Source organism: Dipteris shenzhenensis, chromosome 9 (genome assembly GCF_047967505.1).
Source record: "Dipteris shenzhenensis isolate YYH24624 ecotype China chromosome 9, Dip_SZ_1.0, whole genome shotgun sequence".
NCBI classification, from domain to species: Eukaryota; Viridiplantae; Streptophyta; class Polypodiopsida; order Gleicheniales; family Dipteridaceae; genus Dipteris; species Dipteris shenzhenensis.
Genome location: NC_141604.1, coordinates 43,752,368 through 43,763,902, shown reverse-complemented (window position 1 = coordinate 43,763,902; position 11,535 = coordinate 43,752,368). Strand labels below are relative to the sequence as shown.

General features: G+C 46.7%; 1 protein-coding gene across 1 annotated transcript in view; it reads left to right on the top strand.

Moving 5' to 3' along the window:
• Positions 1-286: 286 nt before the first annotated feature.
• Positions 287-11,535, top strand: part of LOC147898682 (RPA-interacting protein A) — a 35,247-nt gene continuing 23,998 nt past the window's right edge. Inside the window, exons 1-3 of the mRNA XM_087379715.1 lie at positions 287-495; positions 568-660; positions 2,353-2,581. Of these exons, the coding sequence (XP_087235841.1) occupies positions 433-495; positions 568-660; positions 2,353-2,581 (385 nt within the window). The 5' untranslated portion in view covers positions 287-432. The remainder of the gene's footprint in view (positions 496-567; positions 661-2,352; positions 2,582-11,535) is intronic.

The following is an 11,535-nucleotide window of genomic DNA, read 5'->3' as shown; positions in this document are numbered from 1 at the left end:
TTTAAAAAATCTAAGGGTGTATATTGTGCCATGTGGAAGCACAGGATTTCAGAATTTGAAAAAACGTCCTAGTGCTGGCCAAGTAACGAATCAGCTCCAATGGCATCCAATCCCCCTTTACTTGATCCCACAAGTGAGACTTTTGGGCCATTAGCATTTACTCTTCTTTGCACACTCTTAATGGGGCCTCTAATTTTATGCTCTCTATGGGAATTTCGCTCACATATGTAATGAATGATAGATATATCATTCACCTTGTTTTACTTGTCTTGTGTTCCTAGTTAGTAGTTTTGAATTTTTTTGAAAAATGAGCTTAGCTATGCAATAAAGTTTCGGAAACCAATAGTACTCTATATTGGTCGTAAGAATTATGTCTCATGTAATGGCTCTGCGTTTTTTTCAACTATTTCTAGATTTTGATTCAGGAATATAATGGATACGCAGAGTACTCAAAGAGTTGCAATCAAAGCCAGCCATCGACGTTGGAAGGAGAAGGTATTAAGTGCTCAAGGTTAATGACAATACTAGTGTGTGCACGCTTTGTTTCTAATGATGTTACCCTTCCAGCTCAAGGAGAGTTGCATACAAACGGTTAAGAAAGAGAGGAACCAATTATTGTGGAAAATCAGGTCTGCTGGAAAATCGTTGCAAGTGTCGAAGGTGCGTTACGAACGTTTGACAAACATTTTATAGCTAGCTCAACTTTGAAGGTTTAGTTATTGCAAGATTGTATTTCTTGGAATGTGAAACATGAAGGCAGTTAAAGAAACATACAGGACCGCATATCATGTGAGTGTAATGTTTTTATTACACTCTCCAACTTTGTAGCACTTTTTGTGTGTTAAATCTGGTTTTGCACTTACAATGCCTGAGAATCTTTTGGTGGAGAGAGAGCAGACGAGTGAAAAAACACTTTTTGTTGATCAGTATACAAACACCTTAACTTTAGAGTCGCATAGGAGTGTCACAGTCGAGCAGCTGCAGCCCTGTGACCAGTCCTCTGATACTGCACTAGAAAATGCAATCACAAAAATCCATCTTTTGAGAAGGAGAGCGTTAACAGACGTCTTTTTAGCACATGCAAATAGACGACTCCAACAACAGCCTGCCAACAATAACCAGTGAGAAGCTTCCTGCCTGCAACTGCTTTGAAGTCCCTGCCAGCTCAATTTCCTCCTCGAGTGCAGTGCACACTGCCTTCTTTCCAACTTTCATCAGTGGTTGCTCACAGCACATGCAAGAATATTCTTTCAACAATAACTTGTCAACAATATCCAGTCAGAGGCCAATCTCCAAGGGACATATATGGACCAGACACCCACGCAGGCGATAGCAAAACAGTAAGGATCAGGCACCCATGCAGCAATAACTATAAATGGACTAATGAGTCAAAGAAGCACTCGGACAAGTGCTAAAGGCCCCATCAGAAAGCAATGGCTGAGATTGGAGCGGCCATGTTAACTTGATAATGAGCTGCAAGAAAATATGGGATGCAACAGCAGCAATACCCAAACAAAACGAGGTTAAGATCCGATTTTGACAAAAGCAGAGCAGAAATTAATAATCAAGGCTGCTCATGCTCAGGCCTTTGTCATCCACCAAGGCTGCTCATACTCAGGCTTTCCTCATCCATAAGTGGCAGCTTAGGAAAGACTCACACCATCTGACTCACATGTGGTTTCAATAGTGAAACTAAATCTTGCAGTATTTGAAATGTGGATGATTTGATAGATATGGCAAGCTAGCAACCTAGATGGGAACTTGCTTGCCAAGGTGAGCATTGTTTTTAGAGGTGCATATTGTATCTTTAGGCTATGCTATATTCACTCAGAACTTGGTCTTAATAATCAGAGTCGTGAGTTGCAGACTTTTTGCTTGGTTTGATTTTGCTATATTTAATTTTTTATTGTATTGAGAAGGCAAGACTGGTCTGTCCCATTAATCTTGCAAGGATGGCAGGCTTGATTCTGGAAGGCAAAGTAATTTGGATTAGCTGTTCATATCGAAGGAATGGGGAAAATAGCTCTGGAAATAATTTGCTAATCCTGTTTGAAATTTTTTGTGTGAACTCTTAAACATTATTGATACCAGCTGGGAGTAGTACCTTGCAAGCTTACCTTTAAGCCCAGGTGCTTATATTGTTGTTGTATATGATGCTGTGGTTTAGTGACGTGAGGACAGGTTTTGGGTAGACCATGGCTATTCAATTTTGATTTGAGATACATTGCATGAGTTTGTTCTTTTCAAACGGAAAAAGGCTGGTTTGTCTGGCTAAGTTAGGGTACTTTTAAAAATGCCTGATGATATTTGAAGTCTCTTAATTTCTGTGGGGTTGATTGAGTTGTTTTTCAGGAGGCTGATGGGTCAGCTTTTGGCCAGATTCTTTCTGATGAAATCAATAGACTGCAGCATACAAGCAGTGCCCGGGATTCCCTAGATGGAACTGATTATGATAGCATGTTGTGGGAATATGAAACCTCGGGACAGTTCTTTGAACTGAATCAAGAAGATTATGAAGAACTTATGATAGCTATGGAAGCTATTCTTCATGAAGAAACACAGACCGAGATTCAGAAAAGAGGTATCACAAATGCAACCATATGGAAGTGTTAAAAGTTGAAATACAAACCTCTCCTTTTTATTTCATTTTCTCATCTTGAGATGAACAAGAAAAACATATTTTTGTATGACAGCTGTTGATATGCAGTGAGGTATGAACAGGAAAGCTTGGATTTGGGAGATTGGGAAAGGTACTGTTGACTCTGGGAATTTCCTGCAAATTTAGTGCAGACTCTTGCTTATCTTTATAGGCCTCGTGTCAATGCCACACTTCAGTTTTGGATAAAATGTGTTCCCTTACATTTACCAGACACTAGGTATAGGGTATCTAAATAGGGTTCTGTTGCCATCTGGCATGAATTTTGGGATAAGTCATTTCTGTGTGAGGGAAATCAGAAATAGGGATGTTAGAGCAGGTCCTCGTGCAGAAAAGATTTCAAACTTTAGCATGTGAGACTTCCCAGATTTGCTGCATAACCTTTTTTTTCAAAAACTTTTTCCAGAGGACAGCCTGTTTCAGAGGATCCCAGCTCACTGTCTAGAGTATCAGGAAACAGGTGCCGGCAACCAGGATCGAGGGTTATACAACTAGCAGACTCCTGGATTCTTGAGAATGTAAAAAGTGCCTGCAGGCCATGCCATGCAGAAAGGCTCCTGCCTTTTAGCGGTCTTCCTTGACACCCCTCTGTACCTTACTCCCAAGTGGCTCGCAGGGTATAGATAATATTATGCCATATGCTGATGAGGGTGGCTGTAGGTCAAGTCTGCTGCACCCAATAATTACACTACAACACGCTACCCAGATATTCCAGGCATTGATGCTGGTGATAGTCCCTAACTTTGTCCTTTGGAGAGAACTTACGTTTCTGTCGAAGGGGAGGGACTAAGTCTTGAATGTCCAGGCAGGTGAACATATGTGTAGGCCAGAGCGACCATCTTACTAGGGAAGCCATGCCGTCCCTTTGTCAACCAACATGCCATGCCCCACGTGAAATCCCGCCGGATTTGTTGCATCTTGGCTACATGTCACGGGCATCCACAGCCCGCGCCCATGCTGGACTGCCACTCAGGCTCCATGTAGGCAGCCATGTGGACTGCCACGCAGGCAGCCATGCCAGCAGAGCTGCCACACAGTCAGCCCAGGTGCAGGCCACGCAGGAACTGCCACTGTGGCCAGTTGGCTGCCACATCAGCAGGTGGTTCAGCAGTAGCAGCAGCAGGTCGAGGCTGGTTGGTCAGCATCTTGCAGCCTGATCATAAAAGCAGCCCCCTTGGTTCCTCATTTCTCATCCACTCCTCAGGCCTTCAAGCCTTAAGAGCAGCAGAGCCAGGCTTCCCCGCAGCAGACCAGAAGGCTGCCTCAGCCTCTCCAGGGTTCTAGTGAGGATTTACATCCTCTAGCTAGCTTAGTCTTTTCCAGTTTGTAGTTGAGGGTTTCGGCCCCTTCAGACAGTTGTGTTCAGCCCTTTGGGCATTCATACATTTCAGTTATATTTCCTCTTTGGAGGCCCACTAGATTCTCTCCCTCTGATTCTATCTCACATCCATAGCATCACTTTGTGTATTGAGTGCATCATCTTGTAGTTAGTGAGTAGGAGAGAGAGTGAGGAGAGTCTATCTCCTGCTACATTGGTATCAGAGCTTCAGAATCTTTCCTGAGACAGAGGGGTTTGTAGGGTATCTATTCTACCCCGGACTAGTGGTAGGACCATACTCCATTAGCCGCTCCCTCCCTTAACTCCATCGCGCATATGGCCGGCTCCTATCTTCACCCGTAGGTCTTTACACCTTGCTGCGTGCACTAAAGAGGGGAATTTTTTTAATTCCAGGAATCAAGAGGTTCAAGTCAATTAGGGATAGCCCCCATCATTTATGGTCCAGACAAGATCCGGTAAGGACACCATGAGCACCAGTGAGCAGTCCAACACAGGGGAAGAGGGTTCAGTGCCTCAACCACCACCACCACCACCAACCCCACCCCCACCACAGACTCATGCAGACACTTCCATGTCTGCCATGACAGCCAGGTTGAAGGCTATGATGCAGATGCAGCAACAACAGTCCAAGGCTCTTTTCACCTGCACGACCCAGTTTCAAGAGATACGGGAAGATCGTGAGCAGACCAGAGAGCACGAAAGGCTATCTTGGGAGGCAAAAGAAGAACGCGATCGAGAGGCTCGGGAAGCAAAAGAACAACACGATCGGGAGGCTCGAGAAGCAAAAGAAGAACACGATCGGGAAGCTCGAGAAGCCGTAAGGGCAGCTCGGGAAACAAAAGACGAACACGATCAAGAGGCTCGGGAAGCCAAGAGACTCTAGACCGCGAGGCTTAGGAGGCCAAGGAGATCGAAGAATGTACCGCTTGAGAAGAGAAGGAAGAACAGGACCGGCAGCTTCTCATCTCTCTACTCCGACCAGCGGGGGGAGAAATGGAGAGACTTCCACCTCCGGCCAAGCCCTCCTTCCCGGGGAAACTCAACTTCACACGGTACGATGATAAGAAACAACCCTTAGTGTTGACTTCGTGGTTCAATTAGTTCGAAAGTTATATTTCAGGGATGCTTATGAAGGAGAACGAGTGGTGCATCCTAGCATCCATGCACCTCACAGGCGAGGTGGTCACCTGGTGGCTCACGTGGTAGAAAGACCACTATGATGTAGACAAGGAGACACCTTTCTATAGGTGGACGAAATTTGTAAGAGATTTCGATCACAGTTCCTGCCACCACAGTACCTGGACAGGCTCAGGAGTCAATTCTACGAGCTGCGCCAGGGGAACAACAAATTAGTGAATCATTATGCCAATAAATTCACACAGGTGTTCGTACAGTTGCAGCTGGAGGACAGTCCGAAGCTGAGCAAATTCCTTCATTGGCTGCGATCAGACATCCAGTGTTACATTCGTAGTTTTTGGCCACGGGATTATGAGTGTGCATATGAGCTTGCTCAAAACTTTGAGTCCATGCACAAGGGTCAAGGACCCAAAAGCCCCCGGGTTTTGCCGCTATTGATGGAGGAAAGAAGGCCAGCACGGGGCAACAAAAGAACTGGCCAGCAAAAGACAGCAATGGCTATGGAGGGTACTTATGCAGCCACCTGAGCGACCTATGCCAAAGAGAACCGCTGCTTCTTTTGCCATGAGCAGGGGCACAAAAAGCATGATTGCCCACATTTGAAGAACCAGCAAGTAGGTTGGATCCATGTAAAGTGGTTCTTCTACAGCTTTGACTCCGGCCAAGGCAACCTCAGTGGTTACAGAGGGGATTGAAGAAGATCAGGAGAAGGGGGACTCTCACTAGTTTCCCACCATGTTCCAGTTCTACGGACAGATCGGCGGCCAGAAAGTCCTCATCCTCGTAGATTCAAGGAGTTTCGAGGACATTATTTCTACCAAAGCTATTGATCGAGCCAGGTTGACTCTCACTCCGTCCGATACCATCGCCCTGAATGGCGCATTCATAGGACAATAGGTGGAGAGCAACAAGGTGGCCTCAGGAGCCACTCTAAAGATAGGATGATGGGCAGATACCGGTACTTTCAGGGTCACACCAACTCAATCAGCGGACATCATCTTGGGAGCCCGATGGTGGCATCAGTTTGAAATTTGCCTAGACTATCAGGTCCAGGGTTCAGACCTCAAAATTCTAGATCATGGGGGTAAGTTCATCGCTTGGCTCAAAGACGCTTTGCCTCGCTCTTTGATTGCAATCCAGATGGCACGCGAGATTCGCAAGTGAGTAGAGACATGCATACACAAAGCGACCAATATAGAAGTTCCATCCAGGACCCTCAAGCAGGAAGCTTTGCTTCAACAGTACCAGGACATTTTTCTCACATCAAGCTTGCCTCTAGCCTTACCACCCAATCAGCCAGAGGACCATCGTATTGAGCTTTTGCTTGGATCATCACCTCCCAGCAAAACATCCTTACCTTCTCAACAAGAAGATGGAGGAGGAACTTGAGCAGCAGTTAGAGGAGTTGTTATGCAGTGGCTTCATCTGCCCTAGTAACTCACCATACGAAGAACTTCATCTGCCCCAGTAACTCACCATACAGAGAAGGACAACTCAGCTCGGATGTGTGTGGATTACTACGCATTGAACAAGCTAACCATCAAGAGCAAGTTCCCCATGCCGAGGATCGACTACATCTTGGAGTGCTTGAACAAAGCCGCACAGAGAAAGCCCAGCATGAGTTCATGGTGATTCCCTTCGGTCTCACAAGGGTACCCGCGTCCTTTAACCGTATGATGCTCTGGATCTTCAAACCGTTGATTGGTAAGAGTGTCTTTGTGTTTCTTGACGACATTCTGATCTTCTTGAAGGATCCAACACATCATGCGAAGCATGTTCAATAGGTTCTTCAACTTCTGAAGGACAACCAATTGTACATCAACGCCAAGAAAAATAACGAGCTATTGGTATGAGGAACACCATGTGCCTGACCATAGTGGATAGATTTAGCAAATTTGTCATGCTAACTCCATGTAAAGGTACGATTGACTCATAGGACACAGCATGTCTATTTCTCAGATGGTGGTATCCGATGTGTGGCATGCCCCGTATCATTGTGTCCGACATGGATTCAAATTTTACCAGTCTTTTTTGGAGAGCCCTGTTCAATAACTTCGGTACCAAGCTCAGCTTCTCTAGCAGTATTCATCTGTAGTCAAATGGCGAGACAAAAGTCTACAACTAGTTATCATTTGATACTCTGAAATGCTATGTTGCAGATGCTCAGTCTTGCTGGGAACAATACTTGCCCCTAGTTTAAGGGATCCTGAACGACACCCATTCTTCCGGACTTCCCTATGAAGCAGCAAAAAAGGTCAAGTCCCTTCTCACCCGGACATCCGAGAAGGTTTATGAAGCCAATCGCGTCACATAGACCTATGAGTAGGTCATGGAGTCAGTAAAGGACCTCATTGCCAAAGCCTAAGAGACCTACCGAACGTAAGCCAATAAGCACATGTGTGATGTAAGTTACAAGGAAGGGCAATGGGTCTATTTGCGAATCATGAAGAAATGTCTCAAGCAGATTGCAAGGAGGTGCTTGAAGCTTTCTTTTGGACCCTTTCCAATCATCAAGGTGGTGAAGGATGTGGCCATGAAGTTGCAATTACCTTTGACATGGACCATGCACCCAGTATTTCATGTGTCATGGCTCAAACCATATGTGGGTCCGGCACCAACCACAATACCCGATGTGGAGCAGCTTGAAGTTGTTGATGTGGCTGAGATCGTGGAATCGGAGTAGATTTAACTTCATCGGTTCAAAAGAGGAACATGAATCGACAACGTTTGTACGTAGTCAAGTTCAAGCATAGGGGCTCCCACGAAGCACCATGGGTGGAGGAAGATTTCTTTGTAGACTATCTAGACCTCCTTGCAACATACAAGGCGGCTTTCTCTCTACCCTAGTTCGAGCTTGAGCAAAGGGGATGTCACGGGCATCCACATCCCGTGGTCACGCTGGATTGCCACGCATGCTCCACGTAGGCAACCACGTCAGCAGCTGCCATGTGGGACTGCCATGCAGTTAGCTAGCAGGAGCAGGCCACACAGATAGCACATGAGTTGCCACGTGGTAGCGCTGACATCAGCGCCTACCACATACAATTGAGGGTTCAAGCCCCTTCATACAGTTGTGTTCAGCCCTTTGGGCATTCGTACATTTCAGCTATATTTCCTCTTCGGAGGCCCACTAGATTCTCTCCTTGTGATTCTGTCACTCACATCATCACTTTGTGTGTTGAGTGCATCATCTTGTAGTTAGTGAGCAGGAGAGAGTGAGGATAGTCTATCTCCTGCTACACTACAATCCCGAGACAGATTTGCCAGATCCTTTGAGCCGTTGCACAGCTTCACAAGCAATGAGCTATTGTCTCAAGGTCCCTAGCATCGCAGCAATGACAAACTATGGGCAAACCTCCATGGGTTGCGGGCGGGCGGAGGCTAGTCCAAAGGTAGGACCAAAGCCTGGTAAAGAGCTCATGCGGCACCTATTGCTTGAGCCAGTGCCCCTAATGTGAAAAGGTTCAAGACAATGTGTCCAATTGAAGTCATCTACCAGTGTTGGTGGTGTAGAAGAAGAAAGAAACCTTTGTTACCTGCTCCAAGTGTCCAATCTTGGATAGCAAGACCACCCACTTAGATACCACTGCACCTTCATGCACGGTCTGCGCTCCCATAGCCGAAGGCACAATCAAGGGTAATGGCCAACCACTCTAATCCTCTACTACTCCACTAAGTCCAAGACCCTATCATCCTTGGGGTCTCTGTCCGCTCGCTCTCGGACTTCATGTGGAGTGACCCGCTTGAACCGATGTTGAAGAAAACTAAGTAGGGCGCATCGTGGTCCTACTGCAAGAAGAAAACTCTGAAAGGGATTCCGGTCTTGGAGAACTGGCCAAACCAATGTCGAGTGCCTGTAGCATTTGGGGTCCTACCAAGCCCCTCCACCATGCCTCTAGGATGGCCCTATTGATCTCTTGTATCCTGCTGCTAGCTTCTTTCAGGTGGGCGAGTGCATGCAATCTTTCCTCGAGCTGCTAGGGAAGATAACTCCAGGCCCCCAAGAATCTTGCTAGACCAATGTTCCACTATTCCCAACCAATGTGTGTGTGCTGCCCCAGCATACGACCCTCCTCAAATGTAGAGGTGCTAGATTAGGGGGTTCCACTCGAATTCATCTGTGCTTTAGGGGATGGCATGAATGAGGCTTCTTGAGTGATGCCGCCATACCTTCATGAAGCTCCTCGTCAATGATGATCCCTTTCCTGTGAGAGGGCCCTCTGTGAACATCCACCGGTGAGAATATTGCCAATTTTCCCTTGTGTGGGGCATGTTTCTTAGAATGCCTTGCCAACATGAGCTTCCAAGACCTAGAGCTTGGGGCTAGGCCCCTAACAATGAGCTTCCCTAACATGGCTCTACTTTGCATCTCTGATCTATGATGCCCAATCCTCCATTTGCCTAGGGTAGAATCACCATCTTCTAGGTGACCCTAGCCCAAGGTATTCTATGTGCTATCCAAGCCTGGCCATAGGAAATTGTAAACCAAGTGCCTAACTCCTATCATAAGTTCAAATGATGTGGTTGTTGGCATGCATGATCATGGAAACCATGCACGTTCCACTTCACTAGTGTCCAAATCATGGAGAATATGGGGAGGTGATGAATGTGGAAACCATGCATGTTCCACTTCACTAGCGTCCAAATCATGGAGAAGATGGGGAGGTGATGAACATGGCCTTTTGATGGTGGGAAGCTTGCGTGGTTCTGAGCAAGTTGACTCCACCGGAGGCTTAGAGGGGGAGTAGTCCAGATCCGTGTGGTGACGTTGAGAGGCATCACTGGATGCAAGCCTACCTTGAGATCCCAAGACATCAAGAACGAAGATGAGACTTGTAGCTAGACTGCACATTGGCTCGTGGCACCATCTTTGTTGGAAGATCGGAAGAACTCCCTCAGTAGGGAGGTCGAGCGAGACATAGCCGGCTGCTTTCCTTACGACGGAGAGGTTTTTAGTCTAAGGTCTCATCCTCGCTTGCAATGAGCTCATCTTCTATAGTTCTTTGTTGATCTCTTACTGTTTTTGTTGCCTTCCCCTCTAGTCTAAACCCCCTCTGATTGGGCAACCCATGTTTGCGATTGAGGAGGTGTGCCACTTGACATGGGGGGGAGGGATCCTATTCCTCTTGTTGTCTTGCTGGCATTCTTTTCGCCTGGGGATTGGGGGGTGGCCCGTAAATTGTGGGCAAAGTCTTGACGAGGTGGCCCATCTATCTGCAACATAAGCACTGCCCTAGAGAAAGCTTAAAATCTCAACCCTTCGCTTGAAGACTCCACCATCTAGGGTCTCTAGAAGTACCTCCTCAAGGAGGCTATTTGGTCATCCACATGAATTGCACCTTCAGGACTCCATCGTTAGAGACTACTGAGGCTGATATGGTCGGAGCCTCCAGAATAGTGCTGAAACAAGCCCCAATAGAGGACAAAATAGACTTGTATTGCTTAGGAAGGCCTAGGAAGTGGTGTGATAGTAGGTGATGCGTTGTCTCCATGTTGTCCATTGTAACATTGTGGTATCAAGGGATGAAGAAAACTAGATGAGGACCAAGGTACGTTGGGCCTTGTTCCATGAGTGCTTGAGCTATGACTGAAGAGCTATGCTGTAGTAGAAAACTTCCCTCTCGTAGATGGTTACATCTTGAATGTGATCACCTTCCAAGGCTAAACTCGCCTAGACCCAGTCTCGAACCTATCGTTGTGTGGGAGTGAGGCCAACAATGCAGCCCACCACTACTTTATCTTGAAGAATTTGGATAGCTTTCTGCACATTTTGTTTGTTTTTTGGGGAGAGGGAAATCTGGATGGCTGAAGGTGTTGAGGGTGCTGCCATGAGAGCCCCTCTGTCCAGAAGAAAGTTTGCCCTATGGATCGGAATCCTTAAGTCAAACAAAAACCCAACCTACTAGCTCAGAAAAGCCAAAGGAGAAGCCAAAGGGAAAGGAAAGGGATGGAGAAGGGCCAAAATAAGTGGGCTAGATGAGTATGGTCTCCCCAAAAAACCTCTAAGTTATCAAAGGCAGCTTGAGGAACAGTAAAAAGTGGGGGCCCGGGAGCCTAGGGGATGTCGGGGGTGGCGGGGAGGGGCTATGGATGAGTTGAGGGGGAATGCGGGTGGCAAGAGATGGTTTTGGGTGGCAAAAGGTGCTGAACCAGCCCTTAGGCTGGTTGTTGGAGGGGTGAGAAGGCCCTGATGGAGCAGAGAAGGGCGGAAGGAGGGTGTGTGGAGGAGAGAGTAGAGCTAGCAAGGCTTTGCATGGGATACTATCCCCATACTTGCTACAGAGACTTAGTGCATGCTACTAGCTTTTCTCAATCCCCAGGGACTGTCCGCATCCTCAAGATCAGGGATGTACCCCTTTCCGTGTCTTGACAAGGAAATAACTATTTTGTTAATCAATGCATT